The 24,075-nt window shown below is 33.2% G+C and overlaps 1 protein-coding gene across 1 annotated transcript in view; it reads left to right on the forward strand.

Moving 5' to 3' along the window:
• Positions 1-24,075, forward strand: part of SLC38A6 (solute carrier family 38 member 6) — a 61,712-nt gene that overhangs the window by 18,361 nt on the left and 19,276 nt on the right. Inside the window, exons 4-6 of the mRNA XM_069465034.1 lie at positions 4,909-4,961; positions 8,640-8,679; positions 18,850-18,928. Of these exons, the coding sequence (XP_069321135.1) occupies positions 4,909-4,961; positions 8,640-8,679; positions 18,850-18,928 (172 nt within the window). The remainder of the gene's footprint in view (positions 1-4,908; positions 4,962-8,639; positions 8,680-18,849; positions 18,929-24,075) is intronic.

Here is a 24,075-nt window from a genome sequence, read left to right on the forward strand (position 1 = left end):
AACTCATGGCTCTCAATCCAAATCCAAAGATAATATTGCTGCTGCTGAAACTTGGGCTTTGTACTATCACCAGAGTTTATTAATTGTCCTATTTCATTGAGGAAAAAATGCAAAGCAGACAGAACACTGGAGTAACTAGCTGGAAATATTCCACTATTTCATGGGAAGCAGCTTTCCAAATGATTCCTGTAGAGGCCAAACTCTTGATCTAGCCAAAATAGCACTAAAGTGTGCCTTGATGGTACATTAAAGAAGAAATTTCCCTCAACTTACTTGATTAAGATTTATAGCCTTTCTATCCCCTCAAAACATAGCATTGATTTCTTTAATATCAAAAAATAATTTCCTAAAATAAATTGTTAATGATTACTTTCAGTTGTTTATTTAAGGGCTGTGCCAAGTACTGTTTGTATGAATTCCTGTAAAAGACTGAATTAATTTCATAATTTCATAATTAATGTTATTCCCGTTCTTTAGGAATATGCTGTTAATGTGACTAGTCATCACCACATCTTATTTTTGTATCTCTCAAAACATCTTTCATAAGATGTTGATCTTAGGAAAGAGCCAAAAAGAATATCCCCTGTTAGCAGACCAAGCAATACTTCGACACTAAACAGCAGAGAAAATTAAAATTACATCTTAAATAAAACCTATCAGATATTTGGTAGAGGAAATGGAACTATTCAAATAATGTGGTTTTAAAAAATGAAGTTCCAGTTGGCACAGTGGCCCATGCCTGTAATCCCAACACTCTGGGAGGCCAAGGTGGGAAGATCACTTGAGGTCAGGAGTTCAAGACCAGCCTGGGCAGCATAGTGAGAGACCCATTCTATACTAAAAATTTTAAAAATTAGCCAGGCGTGGTGGCACGTGCTTGTAGTCCTAGCTACTCAGGAGGCTGAGGTGGGAGGACTGCTTAGGCCAGGAGTTTGAGGCGGCAGTGAGTTTTGATTGGGCCACTGCACATTAGCCAGAGCAAGATCCATTCTCTATAAAACAAAACAAAAATAAAATTCTACTACTTCCATTATAGTCATTGTAGAATATTTGAAACCTCTCCCCCTAAAAAAGAAGCAAGAAAATGAAGACTAAACAATCATTATTACCATTTGTGTATAATTCATCCCACTCTTTTTTATGTGTTTTTTTCACTTAAAATAAGAATGGCATTTTTCATGTTATAAACATAGTTTTTAATGATTACATATTATTCTATCAGGTATACCTACTATAATTTATGTAACCATTTTCCCATTGTTGAACATTTAGAATAGTTTTATTTTTCCAGTGTAAACAATGCCATGATGAATACCTTTGCATATAATGATTTCTCTTGATTTTAGTTTTATTTCCTAAGACAAGCTCCCAGGTGTCAAATGTTTTAAATTTTTTTTTTTTTTTTTTTTTTTTTGAGACAGAGTCTCACTCTGTTGCCCAGGCTAGAGTGAGTGCCGTGGCGTCAGCCTAGCTCACAGCAACCTCAAACTCCTGAGCTCAAGGGATCCTCCTGTCTCAGCCTCCCGAGTAGCTGGGACTACAGGTGTGTGCCACCATGCCTGGCTAATTTTTTCTATATATATTTTTACTGTCTATATAATTTCTTTCTATTTTTAGTAGAGATGGGGTCTCGCTCTTGCTCAGGCTGGTCTTGAACTCCTGAGCTCAAACGATCCACCCACCTCGGCCTCCCAGAGTGCTAGGATTACAGGCGTGAGCCACCGCGCCCGGCCAAATGTTTTAAATATTATAAAGGTTCATTGTTCAAATTGGATTTGAACAGTCAGTACCACTTTTTACTGTTACCAGCATTTTAAGAAATGGCCCAAATGACAGAACAGAACTTTAAAAGTATTCCACTAGTGTGGTTTTGGTTTATATGTCAGGATGTTCCAGAAAACCATTAAAAAATAAGTATGTGGAGATAAAGCATTTGGCTGACTGTGTACACATTTTATTTTAGTAAAGCATCAATGTTAATCCAAAAGCCATTATTCATATTCATGTCGTCTCAGGCATGGAAAAGTGCTTCTAATTTTTGCAACATAAAAGAAGTCTGATGACAGTGACAGAACTGAATGACTAGCCAGACATGCTGACTGGAAAGCTAGAATTAGGACTTGAGCACTGTACTCAGTCTCCATTTTAAGAGTCTAATACTTTTTTCATTCTCAACTCTGACATTTGTTATATATAGAGATATTTTCATAAAACTAAAAAATAATAGACCCAGAGAGCAAATTTGAGATTCCTAAAATGTATTCCATTACTGTCAGCGTTGCAATTAAAACTGTCTTCATTAAGCTGTTAGTTTGATATTTTCTGGAACAGTAAAGATTGTATTTTAATTTTTTAAAGTAAGAATAAATGTTTAATTTATTTAAATTTAGATAACTGAAATATCAATTCTTTTTGGAATCTTTCAGTCTTACGATTTTTGCTCATAGTAAATGTATTTGCTTTTTATGTTCACTAAATATACAATCTATACTTAATTTCATGTTGTTTAAAAATAAAACAACCCCCAGTTGAACTTTGTGATAAGTATTGTTTTGACAATTTGCTCACTGACTGATGCAAAATATGTCATTTGAAAAACAGGTATTTGATACATCCCATATGTAACACTGAAAAGCTTCCTTGCTTTAAATTCTTGGAAGGAAAGTTTTTCTTAAGAAAGAATAGACACATTTAACTGTAATATGAAAGGGCTGCTAAAAACCTACGGTGATATTTCTTTAATCTCATGCCTCAGGGTGACAGATCAGAGATCCTCTGGAGACTTGATTCACATACTGTATAACAAAATTACCTTCTCAATGCTAAACTAGAGAGAAGCTAATATTTAGACAATTTTCAGCTTTAATATATATACCAAGGCTTTGGGATGTTAAATGTAAGGAATTGTGTCCGTATACATTATCAATTAAGTCTAAGAATGTTTTAAAAAAAAGTAAAGATTTATTGATTAAAATAATTATTTTTGTGATGGTATTTACTTTAGAATATATGTGTTTGAAAAAAGAATTTCAGCATTTCACATTGGAGGAAAAAATTCCTGTTCTTAGTTTTGTAACTCTGCTTCTTAATTATATGCTCTAAAGTATATACAAAATCTACCCCTGTAAAATTATTGTTGAAGTCTTTTATTATTAAAGCATAAAAATTCCTACTCATAATCAAGTTATGTCTCCCAAGTTCAAAGCTAAATTGTCCTCATGCACTATATTTAGCAGTATGTAAAAACATTTTCTAAAAGAGCCATATCATTCAAAAAGTTTCCAAATTCTTTGATGAACTCGGATAATAAAGTTAAAACTTCCATTCTTAATTAGTAAAACTCCTTATTTTTTCAGCATTCTACTTACATTTTTCTGACTTTGTAGTTATAATATGTAAAGACCATACATGGTTTTAAAAATGCTTATTTTTATATACCTAGAGGTCTTCTGTTCTGAAAGTACAGAGGAGTTTTTTGTTAATGTAGTGGCAGATGAAAGAAAACCCATGTATATCTTGAGAGGATATATTAAAACTGGCTTTGAGAAATGATGAGCTATATCTTTAATACACATAGAAAATATGTATTGCTGTACCAAGCCTTAGTATCTACTATTCTGCCTCTCTTTAGTGTAAACACAAGGTAAAGCACTTTTCGAACTATAGGATTATACCAATAGTGACACCACCACTAGTTAAAACATGAAGCTATATGGTCTAAGGACATAAATTTGGTTCTTTTGTACGCCATTTAATTTTCATCTTTTCTGTGACCGCATTTCTTAAACATGTAACATGAGAATGTAATTTAAGACTGTTTTATGATGAAAAAAGAAACTTTGTACCCTACTAATTATGAAATAAGAGTATTGTTTCTTTCATGAACACAGTCATCATCCTAGGTACCTGGAAAAGTGAATGTCTCTGAAAGTATGATACAACTTTTATACTTTATCTAACTTTATTTATATATCCAGTTTTTAGAAATCATCGCCAATGAAAATTTACATTTGGACAGTGTGGTATGCAAGTGCTATATAGTGAAAAGTGCAGTTGTTCTTGAGTAGTTATTCCATTTGAATTAATGCAGCCTGGGTGATTGTCAGACAACCTTAAAAGCTCTACCTATTCTAAGAGGACCCTATCCTTATAGACCATATGTCTTTAAAAGTTTTCCAAAAAAATGGTTACGTCTACTTTAAACTTAGTCTGACTATCCAATAGCTATAAAGCAGGTAGATCTAAACTGCTAGTCATTTACAAAATTGATATTGAGATTGTTTGAGCTACTTTCAGTACTTCAGAATGCCTGAGAGAAATCACGAATTTACCCACTGATCAGCTTACACAGATTAACTTAAATACAGAGAGATGTCAGATAGATAGATGGTTGTTAGTTGGTGATTAAAATTACATTAATTTTGTATGTTCATATTAGTTACCATATGTTGGTCAGAAAATTTCGCTTATCAAAGAGGGAAATAATTATTAATATGTACAGCTTGACAGATAAAATCTTTCAGAACATGAGATACATTAGTGAAACATAATAAAAGGAATCAGTGATTTTTTTAAAAAGTAAAAACCATGACTACTGAAAAAAAGACATTGTATAATACTAAGACATCTGAAAATCATAGGCTTTATAGGTTATATTTTGGGGTGTAAGTTAACAATTTAATGAAGAAAATTATCAAAGACCTTTACATAAAATACCCAGTTAAATCTAGCCTTCTTTTTTACAATTGCCTTTATTCGAAGATGTTTGTTTCTTATAATTCTGTCTAGTCCTGAATGACTTGGGTCATAAGAATTATACTGTGCTTAGTTTGTAATAGTGGAATTAACTTTATTCCTTTTAAGGCGTGGAACATAAATAAAAGTGCAAATTGTAATTTCTCTTAACAGCTGTAACATCTTATGAAGATCTTGGACTCTTTGCATTTGGATTACCTGGAAAGGTAATTTTTTCTCCTTATTATGTCCAAAACCCAAAGTGACATTTTTTGCTTTGGTTTCAAATTAAAAGAGACAAGCATGTATAGGAGAAAGACATTAGGGAAATGAAAGGAAGGTAAAGTGAGATGAGACAGAATGATGGGAGCAGGCAGAGAAAGAGAAGAAATCTCTCTATGCATGCTTCCTAAAAATACATCAATAAATTCAACACTTAACTCTTCTAGTACATTTCATTCCAATGAAGGAGCTCAATGACTTGAAGAATTTTCAAAGAGTAACAATGGCCCATTTTAACTTTTCCATATTAATTTTGATTGTATTCTTTGAATAAATTCTCATAAAGACAAAAGAAGAAAGCAGCGTAGCATCAAGATTATAGCATGGCTGTATACAAAACCAGTCATTAGAAGATCGTATCACTTAAGAGTTGAACAGTGCTGCAAGATTATCTAGTTATCCTCTCATTTATAGATGAGGAAATTAAGTTAAGGACCAAAGAAATTAAGGGGCCTATTTATCACCAATTACATAAAATCAGTACTACATCCTAGGACTCCAGACTCTAAGTCTACTGCTTTTCCTGCTCAGAATAAGGCAAATAATAGCAACTTGTCTTGGGCACTAGCATTCATTTGTGATAGGCATACTAAACTGTTTAAGAGATAGGGAAAAACACTGTCTTCTTCTATAGGTAATCAGGAGTTAAACATTACGATCAGCGCTGTAGCTTTTTTTTTTTTTAATTTCTGAAGAGCTACTATACTTCAAAACCCATATTAATTTTGGTTCCAAATAGGAATTTTTCCTTTTGTTTGAAAATCTGTCGCTTGTGTTTTTGTTTATTTTATTTATTTTTTTTTTATTTTTTTTTTTTTTGAGACAGAGTCTCACTTTGTTGCCCGGGCTAGAGTGAGTGCCATGGCGTCAGCCTAGCTCACAGCAACCTCAAACTCCTGGGCTCAAGCGATTCTACTGCCTCAGCCTCCTGAGTAGCTGGGACTACAGGCACGCGCCACCATGCCCGGCTAATTTTTTCTATATATATTTTAGTTGTCCATATAATTTCTTTCTATTTTTAGTAGAGATGGGGTCTCGCTCTTGCTCAGGCTGGTCTCGAACTCCTGACCTTGAGCGATCCACCCGCCTCGGCCTCCCAGAGTGCTAGGATTACAGGCGTGAGCCACCGCACTCGGCCTTGTTTATTTTTTGATTGACAAATTAAAATTAATTTTATCACACACAACATGTTGTTTTGAAATGTGTGGACATTGTGGAATGGCTAAATTGAGCTAATTAACATTTGTACTACCTAAAATACTTATCATTTTTTTGGTTTGTTTTATTTTTAATCTAAAAAGATAATATGTTTACAGATGGTTAAACTAACTTCTAAGAAGTGAATCTTGGAGGAAAAGATATAGCTATGTAATGGGGAGGAAAACCTGTATTTACATTCTAATTAATTTTGTTTTTAAAGTACAAAAGAGAATGTTTAAATCATATACTATGTAGCAGCATCACTTGGACTTTAATAACCTGAAACTTGAACAAAACACAATTATGTTACTTGAGAGTAAAGGATTTTATTAATCATCCTTGGTAATAATTTCTGTTTTCTAGAGATCAGAATGTTTAGTGTAATCAGTGGTCAGTATCCTACATCTGTCACCAAGGAAGAAGAAGAAAATGTATTCGTATAAGAAAATTCCCCAAGTAATTTTGTGTGATCTACAAACATGACTCTAAGTATCACACCAACATTACTGTCATCTCACATTAGTATTTCCTGCAGTCCTTGCATAGCAGCAAAGCCTAAAAGAGTATGGATTGTTGAGAGTCTCCTTTTCCCACAATGCTAGAGGAGTTGCATTAACATTTTTATGTATGTACCCTGTTCATAGTATGTAGGTGCACTAGACAAAGCATACTCTGAATGCGGAGGAGTGTTGTTATTTGCTTGTATATTTCCTCTTCACTTCCAAAATTGGGTTGAAACTTTCCTATTTCCTTCTCTCTAGATATGATATAGATATTATATATGATAGGATAATATTGTTCTGAGAATGAAAAAAATATTTTTGAAGTGTTAACTTTTTAAGGAAGATTTTTAAAGTGCCTATAAATTGATGTATACTCATCAGACAAATATTTATCGATCAAATACTATGTGCCATGCACTGTGCTAGGCACTGAAGACATAAGTAATTAAGTAGACATAGAGGTAGGTAGGTAGATATTCTGGTTTTCTAGATAGTGAATAATTAAATTCAGCCAAAGAATGGAAAAATAATCATCAGTAAGTTGACATTATTGCATTTTACAATATATTAATAGAAAAGATATCCAAATTTTATGTATAGCTGACACTAGATATCATTTGTACCGAAGATAGTATACACAAGTTCAAAATAGTCTTTGCACAAATAACTGGCATTTTGAAACTAATTTTTAAATGGATTGAGACACAAAGTTCCTTCTGGAAAACATTAGAGTGGCAACCACCACATCTCCAAAGACACCTTGCTAAATTTCCATATCATTAGCCCTCCTCTGCAAACCCCAACACCCATAGGACCCAGTAACTTAGCTTGTTTCTGCTCTGCCATTGATGGAACTCCTAATATAGATGGGCCTAAAGGATGATCTGTTCTCAATCCATGTAGGACTGAATGATGCTGGCTAGCTAATCAGCTCCAAACATACATTAAAAGTTCTGATACACTAAGATTTGACTGATTGAAAGGCCCAAGTAGAAGCACAATGTTTTACCATTTCCTCTGAGCATATCTGACTACCTTGAGTTTCCCAGGAATCTCATCAAAGATGACAAGCTACCAAGCCTGCAGACTGAATTTTGTTGGGCTCAAATCTTTTTTATTTTTAAATGGTTACCAACTGAGTCATGAAAATTTGAAAAAAATTCAATCTCTGACTTTCCTTGGAAAATCAGAAGATCTGCTTATATTAGATCCACATTCTCACATGCCATCAACTGGTGAGAGCTGAGTAGCAGCTGCCCCATTTTGAAAGGGAAGGAGTTTTCCAATATAGTACAGTTCTTGCCACCTCCTATTATCTTATGCCCAACTTATGTCACATTTTTGTGTTGGAAATATTTTGCCTACATTTTCAGGATCTGAGAGTGTTTGGTCTTTATAATTTTCTGCTCTAGTCTTTATTAAACCCTGGGACTGAGATGCTCAAAGGCTGGGTGTATGCTATGCTGATGTACTCAGAAAACTATATCATTTCATTTTAGGCAATACAGCCTTGGCACAGCACATCCCAACTTGTCTTGGTCTCCCTACTAAACCAGTGTAGTAAAACCAGTAAGAAAGAGAGAATAACACACCCATCCCATAGATTGAGTTTTAATTTTTGTACTTCGATAATCATTATTACTAGCTTTTAATATTTTTAACTATTTAAAAATGACTGCCAAGAAAAATTTCAAAAATATTCCTTATAGTAACCATGGAACTATAAAAAAAAGGCTTTTTTTAATGTAATGATTATTAATTTTATATATTATGAATGACTGACAAAATTTATTCTTTCCAATTTCTCTTCACTCATGACTTATGCATCTATTTTTTAGTAATAGTTATTTGATATTAATAAAATACTAATCGTTATATTATTTCACCTTTTATCTTCTGAATATATTTGTTCTTTTATAGGTGGTGGTGGCAGGCACCATAATAATTCAGAATATTGGAGGTAAGGAATTGAAAGTGGACCTCTTATGCATAGATATGATGGAAATAATTTACTTCCTTTGGTTTCTTGCCTTACTACAGGTCTAGCTGGGAACCTGAACCTCTGTGGACATAGGTATCTTTAGATATTTATTTATTTATTTTTTGAGACAGAGTCTTGCTCTGTTGCCTGGGCTAGAGTGCTGTGGCATCAGCCTAGCTCATAGCAACCTCAAACTCCTGGGCTCAAGCGATCCTCTTTCCTCAGCCTCCTGAGTAGCTGGGACTACAGGTGTGCACCACCACACCTGGCTAATTTTTTCTTTCTTTCTTTCTCTCTTTCAGTTTCCCAGCTAATTTTTTCTATTTTTTAGTATAGACAGGGTCTCACTCTTGCTCAGTCTGGTCTCAAACTCCTGACCTCAAGCGATGCTCCCGCCTCGGTCTCCCAGAGTGCTAGGATTATAGGTGTCAGCCACTGTGCCTGGCCAATCTCAATATTAAGAACTATGTAGAAATAAAATTACTGTTGGTTATAGACAGCTATTGACTAAATGTATTAAACATTTAAATCTAAAGTATGGGAATCACGTATGCATATGTTGTGAAGAAGTTGCATAATGTTGAATAATATCTTAATTTTCTTTTACCATTGACTGGATCGTTAAATAAATGCTATTAGCTTAAAGGAAAATACAGACAAAGTTAGTTCTTACATAGGATATGATCTGAGGACATTTTCATCTTATTTTTTACATGTAACAGTTTAAAATAATTTAAAGATAACATTTTAGTAAATTTCAATTCTGATACTCTAATTCCATCATTAATGGGTTTTTTGGTCAAGGAAAAATTAACATTCCATCAATGAATTGTGCTTGCCATTGTTTTGGAATCCTGAATATTCATGTTTTAATTCTTTTTCATGAAAAAAAAATTTATCAAACGAGTAGAATTCTTTCCTGCATGCTATACCAAATAATTTTCTCCTAACTCACACTGCTTCACACTTGACGATAGAAGTCAGGAAGACCAGTCTCTTCCTTTATGTATTTACATAACGTCATTGATTGTAAGATGTTTTAGAATAATTTTTTTTAGCAAATATGTATTACTTAACTGTACCCTTAAAATGTTTCTGATTATGAATGTATATTTTGACATTTTCTATCCCTCATTATCCTCTCTGTATAGGTACTAAGAACTATCACATTTTATTTAGATTAGATTGAACAGTTTAATTGAATTAGTTTAACAGTTTATGTAGAATGTTCAGTTAAGGAATTTGGATCCAAATTTGTGACCCTAGCACAAATGTCTACTGTTGTATTTTCTGTATCTTTCACCTTGATTCCTTCCTTGTTCTCTAATCTTGTTTGTAACTATTATTAGACATGACTCTTTTAGCACTTGCTATTATTAGATTTAAGTTATCCCTGTATATGCTCACCCACTGTATTGTAAGCTCCTTAAGGTAAGGATCATGTCTCATTTCTCTTTGTACACTCCCAGCACCTTGCACAATACCTGGACTTCATAAACCTTTGTTGAGCTGAGTGGTGCTGAAACGATTAGTATGATCTATTTCCAAGTACTTTTAGTATTATAGATACATGTATCAAGAAGAGAAAAGGGGAATGCTAGACTGATCACTGGCTTCAAATCTTTGAAAGGCTAAACATGAAATACGAAAAAGACTCTAGACTGATTCATTATTGTTCTAGAAGGCAGAACTGGTTCTAATGGAAAGACATCTACAGAGAAGCTGGTTTGGAATACCTTTGTAACTAAGCTGTGTAATAATGAGGATGGCCTGCACACCTTTGGAAATGCTTCTTATCCCTGAAAACATTCAGAGCTGATTGGTCAATTATCAGAATGTTTTAGAAAGGATTCTTGCATTTGGTGGTGGATAAATCATGAGTTTTCTCAACTCTTTACGTTTGTTGGTTTGCTTGCTTATTGTAGAACTTTTTTTTTTTTTTTTTTTTTTGAGGAGAAGGAAAGAGAAGTTTATTACTTTGCTGGCAAAGGTGGAGGATGGAGACTCCCATCTGAAATGCCATAGTCCTAATGATAAGCAGAAATACAGAGCTTTTAAAGGGTGGATTCTCAGCATCAGGCAATTGCTGTTCAACTACAGTTGATTATTCTAATTGCCCCATCTCCGCTGAAGACAATTTGTGGAACTATTTTTAAAAAGTGATTTAGGAACAATCACAGCAAATTTCTGTTTTTTTGTTTGTTTGTTTGTTTGTTTGTTTGTTTGACAGGGTCTTGCTTAGTCACCTGGGCTAGAGTGCAGTGGCATCATCATAGTTAACTGCGACCTCCAGCTCCTGGGCTCAAGTGCTCAACTGCCTCAACCCCTGGAGTAGCTGGGACTATAGGTGTGCACCACCATACCGGGCTAATTTTTTTATTTTTTGTATAGACGAGGTCTCTCGCTCAGGCTAGTCCCAGAGGCCCTCCTGCCTCTGCCTTCCAGAGTGCTAGGATTACAAGCATGAGCCACCACACCTAGCAGTCACAGTAATTTTTAATGTCCCTTAAATTCAGAAGAGCTAGTAATATTTATCTAGTTTTTAGAATGATGTTCTCATGATATTCTTCATGTTGGTTAAAAGTTTATTTATTGAGACCTCACTGTGTAATAACTGAATAAGTATTTTCAGAGTTTTTTTTTTTCTTTTTTCTTTGCTAGATATGCACAAGTCATTATTTTAATAGAATTGGAAGCTTGCTCTTGTGAGCCTGGGAAACATTGTAAGACTCCATCTCTAGGAAAAAAATTTTTTTAATGAGCCTAACATGGTGACACATGCCTGTAGTCAGTCCCAGCTACTCAGAAAGCTGAGGTGGGAGCATACCTAGAGTCCAGGAATTTGAGGCTACAATGAGCTATGATTGCACCACTGTACTCCAGCCTGGGCAACACAGTAAGACCCTGTCTCAAAAAAAAAAAAAAAAAAAATTGTTCCATGGGTCTTTCAGCAAAGACCCAGTTTATTTCCTACATCTCCATATTCCATAAATCAAAGTAATTTGCTCATTCATTTATGTCGCTAGTACTTAGCACATAGTAGGCATTCATTAAGTAATATTTATTATAGGAGGAAAAGAAAGAATAAGAGACGAAAGGAGAGAGGGAAAAGCTAGTGACCTGGCTTAGTACACGTTTAAGAGGAAGAAGGGAGTTGATTGATCAACCAGGGAGAGAAGATCACAGAAAATATAAATAAGCATATAGTTTATTTAGGAAAGAATCTACTGTCAGAACTTCACAGAAAATATTTTTTCCCCCAGGATCAATCAGACACCAAGTATTAGTCACAAGGCATTAGTGTGATCTAACAAATTAATTGGAAATATCTAGTCTTCAAATAATCTCTAAATCTTTTAATGGAAAAAATACAACTCACTAAATTTAGCACTCTTATTCTAAGGTTCTAGAAATCTTTGCCTTTAGAAAATGAAGAGCCATATAGTAAATTACTACTTAAAAGCAATTCCTGATCTTTTCCCAACACTAATGAATTGGGGGACTGAAATAGGCCAGAGCCCGTGGTAGCCCTCTGCTGTCCATTTCCTCAGGAGCTGGAGTAGTATTTGCTGGAGTCATTGCTACTGGACACAAAGTCAGAAAACAGACATCTGAAAGTTTTAATATTTAATGCTATTACAGGCAAGAGAATTCTGGCTTAGAGAGTTTGAATCTGGTGAACTAACTAGTAAAAGGATTAAGAACTGTAGTAGAAAATAAGTATAGGTGGTTTTCACATAGTTCCTCTGATTTACATTATGTGATTCTTTTCCTAAAAACTAAGGTAAATAGTTAGTTTCACGTTCATTTGAACTCTTGAGATAGACCATTCAGTAGGCTAGAATATCACTAGAAATCAAAACAGTAAACCTCACCTCAGATTCTTAATCAAGCCAGAGAAAGTCCTATTAATTCTTACAAGAACATGATAAAAACAAAGTCAATTGATATTATATCTGGTTTCATATTTTGTCCAGTTCAAAATGTGGAAAGATGAGTGGCTCCTAAGAGAATGTTAAAGTTTTGTTTTTCTCTTATAAATATGAAGGACTACTACGGTTAGCTTGTTCTTTCCTCAGTTCTTCAAAGCCCCAGTTCTTTAAAGGAGATTAAAGATTTAATCACTGTTACATATTGTGAAAGGAGAACCCTAAACATTAGTAGTCTCAGGTAAACCCCCTGAAATTGCTAGAATGACCCAGATTTTTCAGTATTGTACAGAACCCACGAGCCTTACTCTGGCAGCCTTTACTAATACCTCAATGTGGGATTCTAGGTTTAAAGAGAACCCCAGTATCCTTTTATGTACTCAGGTGGGAGTTTCTAAATCTTATAAACAGAAAGGTATAAATAAGATTAGTTTCAGTTGAGAACTGTAAAAACCTCAAATTCTCAGTATTTGACAAATTCAAAATTTAATATTAGGTAAGTTAGAAACTATTTGAATTTATTCTCTTCTTGTTCATTTATTTGTTTATTTGTTTATTGGTAGGATAGTGAAGTACTCAGTCTTTCCTTCCCATGCACTAGTTTGTATTCTCTTGGGAAACTGGGATTGGGCATGCTGTTACAGCGCCATCTGCTGATCAGTGTGTCTGTAGTGAAACTGCGGCTTTTTTGAGACTGAGCAGTATTGTCCAGAAATTCTAGAAAACACTTCAGAGAAGTACAGGAAATTTGGAAGGAGAGTCTTTTTCACAAGTACCTTATTTGACAACATTTACTGGTAATGTGTCATTTTTTTTAAAGTTTTTAAAATAATGTTTTTCTTAATAATGATTTCTATTGAAATTTGATTATAAAATTATAACTTTTTCAGAATAGGAGGTATTCTGGTCACTTTTTATTCAAATTTAAGGTCTTGGTAAATGATAAAACAAAGGCATATTTTTCTAGAGTTATAGAACATTTTCTCCCATATATTTTGATTTCCATTTATGCATGAATTAGGAAAATGACATTGTTTTCAAGATTTTAAAAAAGGTCCTTTAAAAAAAAAAAGAGACTTGTATTGTGTACTATTTGAGTGGGGATAGAATTTCAATGGCATTTAGACATTTAGTGGGACCAACAAATTAATAAGACATGTTGAATAGAATAAACCAGTTACTATCTATGACTAAAAACACGTTTGAAATAAAATTGAATCTCTCTTAGATGGAAAGGCGAACTTATTATTTCTTCCCAAATGCATCTGTTTATTTAGGGATGACTGACTAATCCTTTAAGAAATTGCTAAACTTCCCCCAAGTGCTGAAACCCTAATTCTGTCTTTAAAATAGCTGCAAGTAATCCTGTCTTCATATGTTTATATAAAATGTTTAACAAAAAGGATAATTATCTTTGTAAACTCATGATTTCTTATGCCCAAACTCCCAGTAAGGAGTGGTCTTCTTCTTTAAGGTTTATGCTTAATTAATGAAAAATTGAGAAGCATTTTCAGAGTAGTGGGGGAAAAGTCCATAGGAATACAGGATTTGGGGGCAGAGGGATTGGTTTCTGTTTTTATTTTTTAGATTTCAGTGGAGTGTTAATAATTCAAATATGTGAGCATAGGAAACTTTATCTTCAGAATTATAATCATAGCTGTAAATACAGTAGAGTCATAGCAGTAGATGCAGTAGAGTCATATCATGAAACTTCATAAGTTTTGAACTAATCACTTCACCAAACCAGCTACAAAACTGAAATGGAGTACCTTGAGAATATATCTCAAGGGGAACTGAGTATTGCTAAAGCTTCTGACTGATGTTCTGTGTTATAGAGATTCTTTATTTCCTTTGAACTCAACTGTTAAACTCAGCATTCAGAAGCAGTGTGTTTAGGTGCTGATTTAAAAAAAAAAAAAAAAAAAAGGTACTTCTGAAGAGTGGTCCTTTGGTAGACTTTCCTTATTTTTCTTTGCTTTGGTTGATTACTTCTTCACTGTGCTCCTATACTTTCCCAAAGCATAGTAGTTAATGGAACAAGTTTCTCAAGCCAGACTGGCTGTTTGCACCATTATTGGCCTGGGCACATTACTTCTTTGTGCCTTCATTTCTTCTGTGAAATAAATAATATCTCCTTCACAGGTCTGTGTGAAAATTAAATGAGGAAATAATTTGCACATCACTTAGGATACTGCCAAGCATATAATAGGCATCCAAAAAAAAAAAAGATGGGCTGTTCTCATAGATCTTCTCACAGAGTTTCTTCCCCTTTTCTCTGTTACTAACATCTCTCCCCTCAACCTCCCTGCCCTAAACTGTTTCTCCCTATGATTAGATCAACCAATATCAATACCTTGCCACTTCCTATTGCCTAATCAAATTGTACCCTTTTTAGTCATTTCTTTTGCTTTTTCCAAATGGTTTTTGAAGAATGCTTTCAACTTCTGTGTTTTGATTAGGTTGACAGATTTTTAATTTCCTTCTCAGAACGATGGATTTTTCCCCATAGTAAGCACTGTGGTTTTTTAGCTCTTAAAATACACACCAACATTTTCTAAGAAAGATGCAATATTTTACATGTTTTATTATATTTGTATCTTGTATGCTGAGTTCTACTAGCTATGTTTAAAATGAAGGAGAAAAGAATACCTATTTAGTTAATGTGCTGAAACTTAAATGATTCATAATGGCTGAATACCTGTCATCAAGGTATATCTTCTACCACTAATTTTGGCTTTGGTGGTGTGGAGACCAGAACCACTTAACTATAAGCATGGCTCTTGTGGATGCCCCTGTTACAGCTATTAATTTCAAGTACAACATGGTGTGTCTTGTATTAGGAGTTTATACTATGTTTTGGTGTCAGCAAAAATCATTTACAAATTCTTGCTTATGTCTGGTCTCTAAGATAAGTCTTTAAAGACTTTTTTATCCATTAATAGAAGATATGAGACAAAAAGTGTGACAGCTGGCTATTCGATCTACTAAAAATTTTGGTTAAAAACAATGAATATATGAGCTTTCCTATTGATACCATATCTTTAAAACCTTTGTAGATCATTTTATTGAGCTGATTGTTCTTTTTATGTGAATTTAATTAAGATATATTAATATTTCCTAACTTGATGTATATTTGGTAATCTTTGTTTCTTCTCTGTATTATATATACTATAATGTGTTAAGGTGCTAGTCCTTGCATGAAAATTTACTTGTGCTTAAGAAAAAAACAGTTTCCACCGTGAATAGAATAGTGTATTTCTTTGTTTTACTTGCTTCATCGGTGGGGTTTTTCCCCCATAGTAAGCATTGTGGTTTTGTAGATCTTAAAATATACACCAACATTCTCTAAGAAAGAAGCAGTAATTTTACATGTTTTGTTATATTTGTACCTTGTATGCTGAGGTCTTTTTTGAGAGAGAAACACATGTTTGGTGAGTTCATATTTCTTAAAATATGCATGATTCTTCAGACTGGAATCTAATGAAATAGGACTCCCATTTGAAAACTAAAGAGTTAAGGCTATAACAGAGGATAAAAGTGATCAAATGATTAGCCAGGGGCTAATAGAAATTCTGGAGAGAATGACAGATTGTATATTAAAAAGAAATGTGATCTCATATTCATTGTAGCTTTATACATCTAAAGATCCAAAAGAAATAATAGGAAATTACTGAAAGAAATGAATGTCTGAAACTTTAGAATTGCATGTGGTGTTGGATTAATCCAAGCAAGAAAGACTGATAGGCAGATAATAAATTACATTGTGTAGGAAGTCTACCTTCCTTGTTTTCAAGGTACTTTTGTCTTTTTTTTTTTTCTCAAAGTATATTTAAGTAGTTCTAGGCCAGTTTCAGAAGATTCAATTTATGATTTTCATCATTGCACCATATGTGTGTAGTTCTTTGGAATAAATAAAATATTATAAAGACTACAAATCCTTGAGTGGAAGAGGTTAATCTAAACTGTCCTTCTGTTCTGTGCCAAATTGATAGCATTTTTCCCTATGAGAATATGAACAATATAGAACACATTTTCACATACAGTCAATTGTGATACCCCATAAGTAAGAGTTTGCAGAAATGTCTCAATGGGTTTTATTCAACAGCTATACGTATGCTGGAGAAAAAGAAATAGTCATAAACTAAAAAATATACATATGTATATTTTCATTACAGAGAAGTGATTATTTGACTTCTAAGGTTTACTTTGCCATAAGCACATATTATTTAACTAAAAACATTGAGAGTGTGTGTGTGTTTGTGTGTGAGTACTACTGTCTATTTCCATACAGATTTACACACAAACTGGTATGTATCCTTTTTTTCTCTAAAGTTAAGTGGTCACACAGCATTGTAATTGTAGAGAAGTTCAGCTACTTTCAAATATTTTGATTGAGAAATACACATTCTTCTTAAACTGTTTGAGCTTTTTAATCAAATTTTCCCCAGATTTTTGCCATTCAGACTTAGCATTCGTGTTCTTAGTTTTTGTAGGTCCAAGGAGAAAGTGAATTATTTCCTGAAATATAAATAAGTAATAAAATTAATATGCACACAGAGTATAGTCTTTATTCTTCATGGACATTTTCTTGTTGGCTCTTGTTTTTTTTAATATACTTAATCTTCAAGGGGAAAGAGATTCTTACGGTGTTAAACTAAAGTTTTGACTCCAAATCATCTGGGTTTCTCTATATTCAAGCATTTAAAGTTAAACTCAAGTATTTATATATAAATGAGTTCCATATTCTGTAACCATATTAAAACTTTTCCTAGTATTTGATGGAAGGTTTATAGAATTTGTTTTATGTATGTCTGTATGTATGTATTTAGAGACAGGGTCTTGGCTCTGTCACCTTGCTCTCCACCTGCACTGAAGTGCAGTGGTCCTATCATAGCTCACTGCAACCTCAAACTTCTGGGCTCACTTGATCCTCCTGCCTCAGCCTCCCAAGTAGCTATAGCATGATAGGCACATGCTACCATGCCTGGCTAATTGGATGTTTCTATTTTTTGTAGAGACAGGGTCTCGCTGTGTTGCCCATGCTAGTCTCTAACTCATGGCCTCACGTGATCTTCCTACCTCTGCTTACCAAAGTGCTGCGATTACATTTGTGAATCATCTAGCCTGGCCTGAATTTATTTTTTTATAACTACGTCAGAATTATGGCCAGGGACTCACACCTGTAATCCCAGCACTTTAGGAGGCCAAGACAGGAGGGTTGCTTGAGACCAGGTGTTTGAGACCAGCCTGGGCAACATAGTGAGACCTCCGTCTCTACAAAAAAATTAAAAAATAGAAAAATTAGTTGGGCATGGTGGCATACTGCTGTAGTCCCAGCTACTTGGGAGGCTGAGGCAGGAAAATTGTTTGAGCCCAGGAGTTGGAGGTTGCAGTGAGCTGTGGTTGTGCCACTGCACTCTAGCCTGGGTGACAGAGCAGGACCCTGTCTCTTAAAAAAAAAAGAAAAAGAAAAAGAAAAAAAGAATCATTATTAAATTGCTAAAAGCTAGTTATTTCTTGGATCCTGTCAGATAAAATGTGATAAATAATGCTAGCTTCAGGTTCTGATTGTATAATACAAATGAGCCCTGTTAATAAAATAGAATAAAAGTTAGGAGTTTTATTCCTTTCATATGCTTAATAGTTTCTGTAGAGTCTTTTCTAATCTTTTTAGAGAATAATTTTAGATGTAATTCATTATACATTCTGTTTTTGTCCTATAATTACATATGTTCATAATGTGGGTAGCAGAGAGAGGAAGAGAGAGAGAATGAGACTTCTGTGGTGGGGGGAGGCATCTCTCTCTAGTAAAAAAGAACAAATAATCAAAGTCATAAGCCATACTTATTAAACTACTGTTTCTGTGTCAGTTTTTGCTAAGCTAACCTCTAATGCCTTGGACAGGGGTGATAACATATAAGGGAGTTTTTGCAAAACTTCAAACAATTTCGTTTATAAATGGCCTGTAATCAAGACTCTTTCTCTTACCTAAATAGTTTGCTTAAATGTAAGCAAAGGATACTTAATGAACTTATCAAACATTCTTCTCTACAAAGTTACTTATCTGCATTCCTGGTATATATATCTTTGAGATAGTGCATTATGAGTTAATCTTCCATATTTTGTCATAGCTCTAATGGACATCTGTGTTCCTGGATAGATGATTCTTTAAATGTTTAAAAATTATAGAATTCTAATAGGAATCCCCTTCTTTTTGCAGCTATGTCATCTTATCTTTTCATTATTAAAACAGAGCTTCCTGCTGCTATTTCAGAATTTTTGACTGGAGACTATAGTGGGTAAGAAAAAATATTTCACATTGTATCCATTCATTTATTAATTTAAAAAATATTTATTAAGCTTTACTGGCAAGTGAAACAAATATAGTCCTTGCCCTTGAGACACTTACAAATTAGGCAGGGGTGGAGAAGTAATAGAGTAGAAAACATTGAGCAGATGTTTATTGATTACCCATATGTACAAAGCACTGTGCTGTGAACCATCAGAAGCACCAGATATAATCCTTGCATTCCTTGGGGGCGTGAGATGGGCTAAGACAGGTCTAAGATAGCTCTTGGAGAAGAATAAAAGAGAAATTTCTAGGGATATGAAAGATTGGGCTGGGGAACGGGGAAAGGCTAATGGTACTGGAAGTAAAGTCTTAAAGGAAAAGAGTAAATAATATTGTTGTCGCTTCTCAACAAATCACAGTGATAAAGAATTTGGCAGTTACAACCATACTATGTGAGATTCTTATTATATAGTAAGGTTAAAAAAATTATTTGCAAGTGCATTTCCTATTTTTTAACAATATTATAAACAATTCTAAACCACACTATATCTCCATTCTCCTTTATTTGAAAAAGACTAGGTTCTAAAGACTTGATTCATCCCTTTTGTGGAGAAAAAAATTAATTGTGCTTTTTGTTTCACTATGTAGAACAAGAAATTTTTAGAAAAGTGAACTTGAAAAGATAGGACAAATCCTTTTAATTGTCATCAAGTTATTTCACACAGTTTTCAAACCACAACACAAAACCCATCAGACTTTTAGGTTTAAATATTTGATTGTTTTGCTTCAATAATTGAATTTGTTCTGGAATGCAGAGAAAGTTTTCAGAATTCAGTTTTTAGCTTTGACATCTTGGCTTCCATTAAAGAATTCTACTTGCAAAAGTGCAAATGCATATTTGTAAGGACTGTATGGTATACTTTAGAATAGAAACCCTCAAGCAAATGTGATTGAAAAAAGGTAGATAGAAATTCTTAATGATTTCGCATCATCAGAAGATAATGTGCCTTTGTATAGTACTTTATAGTTTACAGGGTTTCCACATTCAGTATCACATCTGATGCTCACAACTACCTTGTTTTATCTACAGCTTTATCTTGTTACATTTTGATTTTATGCTCTTAGTTTGATAAAGACGTGCTGTGAGAAATAACTACGTGAAACTCACTTTTGTATTTGCTGTGAAAATATCGAGGACAGCTTCTATTATTCAAATTCTGTGTGAAAAATATATTTTATAATTTGGGGCTAAGAACTCAAAGCAGTATGAGGTGGAATAAAGAATGCGAGACTAAGACAAAGGAGACGTGTGTTCTATCCATTTCAGATTCAGTTACCGCAGGAATCTAATTTAAATTCTTTTGGCCATATGACTGAACTTTGAGCCATACGTTTTTTTACCTGGTGTAATGGGATTACAAATATTGCCTTCTTAACAAAGTTTTTGGGATGATCAAATAAGATACTATACATACATATGCTTTTGTAAGCTGATAGCACAATGTAAATGTGGAGAATTAAGAAATTCCAATAATAATGACTATATTAAAGGTGGTGTTTCCCTTTTTGCTCTGACTGCCAGGAAGCTCAGAGTCAAATTTGAATGTATTGCATAAACTGTGTTAATCCCAATAATTGTAATGTATGTTTTCCTTTTTGTTGGTCCTGAATTTGGTGACATTTATTCATATTTTTATTGTCATATGTCTTTGTGGAAAGAGGAGAGATATAAATACATGTAAAATTTTGAAATAAAGTATTATGTGGCACAACTGATACTGAAACTTAGATCTTCTTTCTCTAAAAGAGATGCTTTACCACAGCTTCATTTAAAATCATTTGCCATTTACATTGTTCGGGTTTTTTTCTTTTTTGTAAACAAAAATTAAAATGAACTCCCATCTCATATTAGTAGAAAATTGATTAAAATGTTAATTTTACATATCAGAAATGGATTTTTTAAATTGTGTACTTCAAAATACTATGGCCAGTTTTTATCTTCTCAGTTATGATGTTTTAAAATTGCACATCTTTTTAACAACCTCATCTTGTTTTAAATGTAATATATATTCAACTTATTTTGGATTTCAGAGTTTTGAAAACAATTAATAAATGGCTAATTATATTAATTGGTTAGAATGCAGATAAATCATTAGTCTTTAAAGTTTAATGATGTAAAATAATTAAGAAGCAAATGTTATGATAATTAACTTTACTATCTATATAGGGCAGTTTATTTCTAGATAGAGTTACATAGCAGTATTTCCTCTAAGAGATCAGTATATTGATACGCTTATTTTAGGGTTTGATTTACAACACATTTTAATTAAGATCTTTCAGGTGTGCTTATTTTCTGGATTATCTATGAGTTTGACATACCTTTGTGAAATATAAATCTTTATAAAAATATTACCAAAAAGAAACTGTGTTCATAATATTCTAATTTCAAAGATTTTTATTAGAAGTAAGAAGCTATAATGCTTATACTGAACTTTCATGATACATTTATGTTTTTCAAAGAATAACTTATATTTTTAAAATCTATAGCTGTTAAAAGTTGGAAGCTCTCTGTTAACATTTAATGATCTTGTCAGGGGAATATGATTGACACAATTAAGTTGTCTTGCATTTGAGTTACATAATTGATATGGGATGTGAGTAAGATCCTAATTCAGAACATATGATACTCTTGTTCCATTTCATTCGGGAATGAAATTAAAGCAACTTATAAATAAATCTGGTTTTCATTAAAATATGGAAAAAAAGTCTGCATGCCAAAGCATTTGCAATACAGCTAAGGATTTATACTCTATATTTCATACTTGGAACATTTTTATCATATAGGATTAAATCCACAGATCAAACAAGTTTTCTAGGAAGTATAAAACTTTTTACTCTAATTCTTTTGGCTTAAAGAGAGTGTACATTTAGATCACAGTAGGAAAACAGGCGTTCTGTTAGATAATTCTTTATTCTCCCCTTAGAAAAAAATTTAAAGTTAGTACATTCTTCTAAAATCTTGATTTATTTTATAAATTTATTTAATATGCACTTTTTGAGATTTCTTTTTACTGGTTTGTATTTCTCAGGCTGAGGTTTTCTTTTTTAAGTTTAATCATTTCTGTTCTTTGGAAAATATCCATTGCCAAACACAATTCATTTAGCTGTGACACACACATGAAAGCTAAACTAACTTTACATTACTGTGGTGCCTTTATTGTTAATGAATGGTAAAGAAAAGCACTACGTTTACATTAGGCTTTATTAAAATAATTAATAAGGGTAAAAAAGATTAATAATAACCAGTAGAAAATTGTATTTTATAATAAAATTCTTTTTATATTGAAAATTTAAAGTTCAGTCCTGTGAAAAGGAGAGCACAAAGCATGATCTTGAAATAAATGAGGCAGTATCTGAAAAATACCATAAACTTAGAGTGACTATTGAAGAATATTTTCATCACTACAATCACTAAGATCATCACCATCCTTTTGCTGATTTTACAGACATACACAATGAAGCTGTTGAGCCAGATGATCTCTAAGATCTCTTCTAGCTCTAACATTCTATGACTCTATGATTTCGAGTTACTGCTGGGAAAAGGTAAAGTTATATTCAGATCCACAGTTCAGTGCTTTGGTCAGTCATATGATTTCTATGGACATAAATGACTTGTGGTCTGAAAGGGCATAAAATAACAGTTGTTCAGGATTTCAAAAATTGTCCCTTTATTCTTATGCTAAAGAAGAGTCCTGGTTCTGGGAATTAACATGTTCCCTTTTTGTATAACTCTACCTTCATGACATTTTTTTTTCCTTTTAAAGAGAGATTTTGGTTTATAATAATTTTTTATTTTATTATGGTAAAGAACACTTAACATGAGAGCCACACTCAACAGATTTTCCAGTGTACAATATAGTATTGTTATCTAACAGGGACAGCAGAACTAACAGATGGAATCCGCTTCGGTGCTCCTTTGGGCATTTTTTCTCCTGGCACTGCAACTGTCTGGACCTGATAGTGGGTCCCTGAAGGAAAAGTCATTTCAGACATAGAGCCCTGGGCTTTTTGCCAGCATCAGAAATTTAGTTGCCAGGTGTTCCTCAATGAAAGATATTTTGAAATTCGTATTCTGATTGTTATTCAAGAGTGACTAGAAGATAAACATGTTAAGTATCATTTTGTATTTTTAATAAGTATACTCTTTTAGTACTTCCTGCATACGAAGAATTGCAGGACATTGAGCTTCAGGTCTCTTAGAGCTAGAAATACTTGTGCGCAAGTTATATAATAGTTTCTGGCACATGCATTTCCTAAGGGCACAAATTAGGGCAAAGGAGGGAAAAATGTGATTATAGTGCTATTTCTGTTGCTACGCCTTCTCTTGTTCCATTAAAGAGAAAGTTGTTAGCACGCAATAGTAATGATTAAAGATACATTGAAGAGGACTTCCTTATGAACCACAGTGTAAAAGATATGCAGTGAATCATAAAGTCCATGTTAGAAGCCAAGGGTTGAATTGAAACCCATGTAGAAGAAAACTCTTTCTTAATTTAATATGGCAGTGGAAGATTTTGGCTATCTGGTAGACAGTGAAAGAGATTGCATTATTGCAAAGTGGGAATTTTAAGATCATCTACCAAATGGTTTGAAAAATTTATCATACCTATTGGTCTTTGATGCTCCCAGGTCCCATTTTAGCATTAGTTTTACTTTGTTACTATTTTTCATGTATATGAGTATGTATTTGCTTCAGTGCAAAACTGTAATAGCTACATTACAAAAAAATTTAGAAAAGAGAGCAAAGAATTACAATGTAATACAATCTCTAACCTAATCACTGTCCTCTTATTTCTTTTGAATTTTTCCCAAACATCTTTTTACAATATAGTTAATAATCATATATTTTAGATCATTATCATTTTCCATTTTACTAGATTGTCTTTTTAAAAAAGCTATATAACTCTCCTTTGAGTACATTATTATTGACCTAAATAATTTCTAATGTAGGGTATACAGAGTTTTCTCCCAGCTTTTTTCAGACTGTGCTTACCTACCAGCTTCTTAATATTATAATATTATAATATTGTATTCAACAGTTTCATGCGTATAGAATTTTCTCTATTTTGGATTATTTTCTTAGAGTAGATTGCC

This window comes from Eulemur rufifrons, chromosome 2 (assembly GCF_041146395.1).
Source record: "Eulemur rufifrons isolate Redbay chromosome 2, OSU_ERuf_1, whole genome shotgun sequence".
NCBI classification, from domain to species: Eukaryota; Metazoa; Chordata; class Mammalia; order Primates; family Lemuridae; genus Eulemur; species Eulemur rufifrons.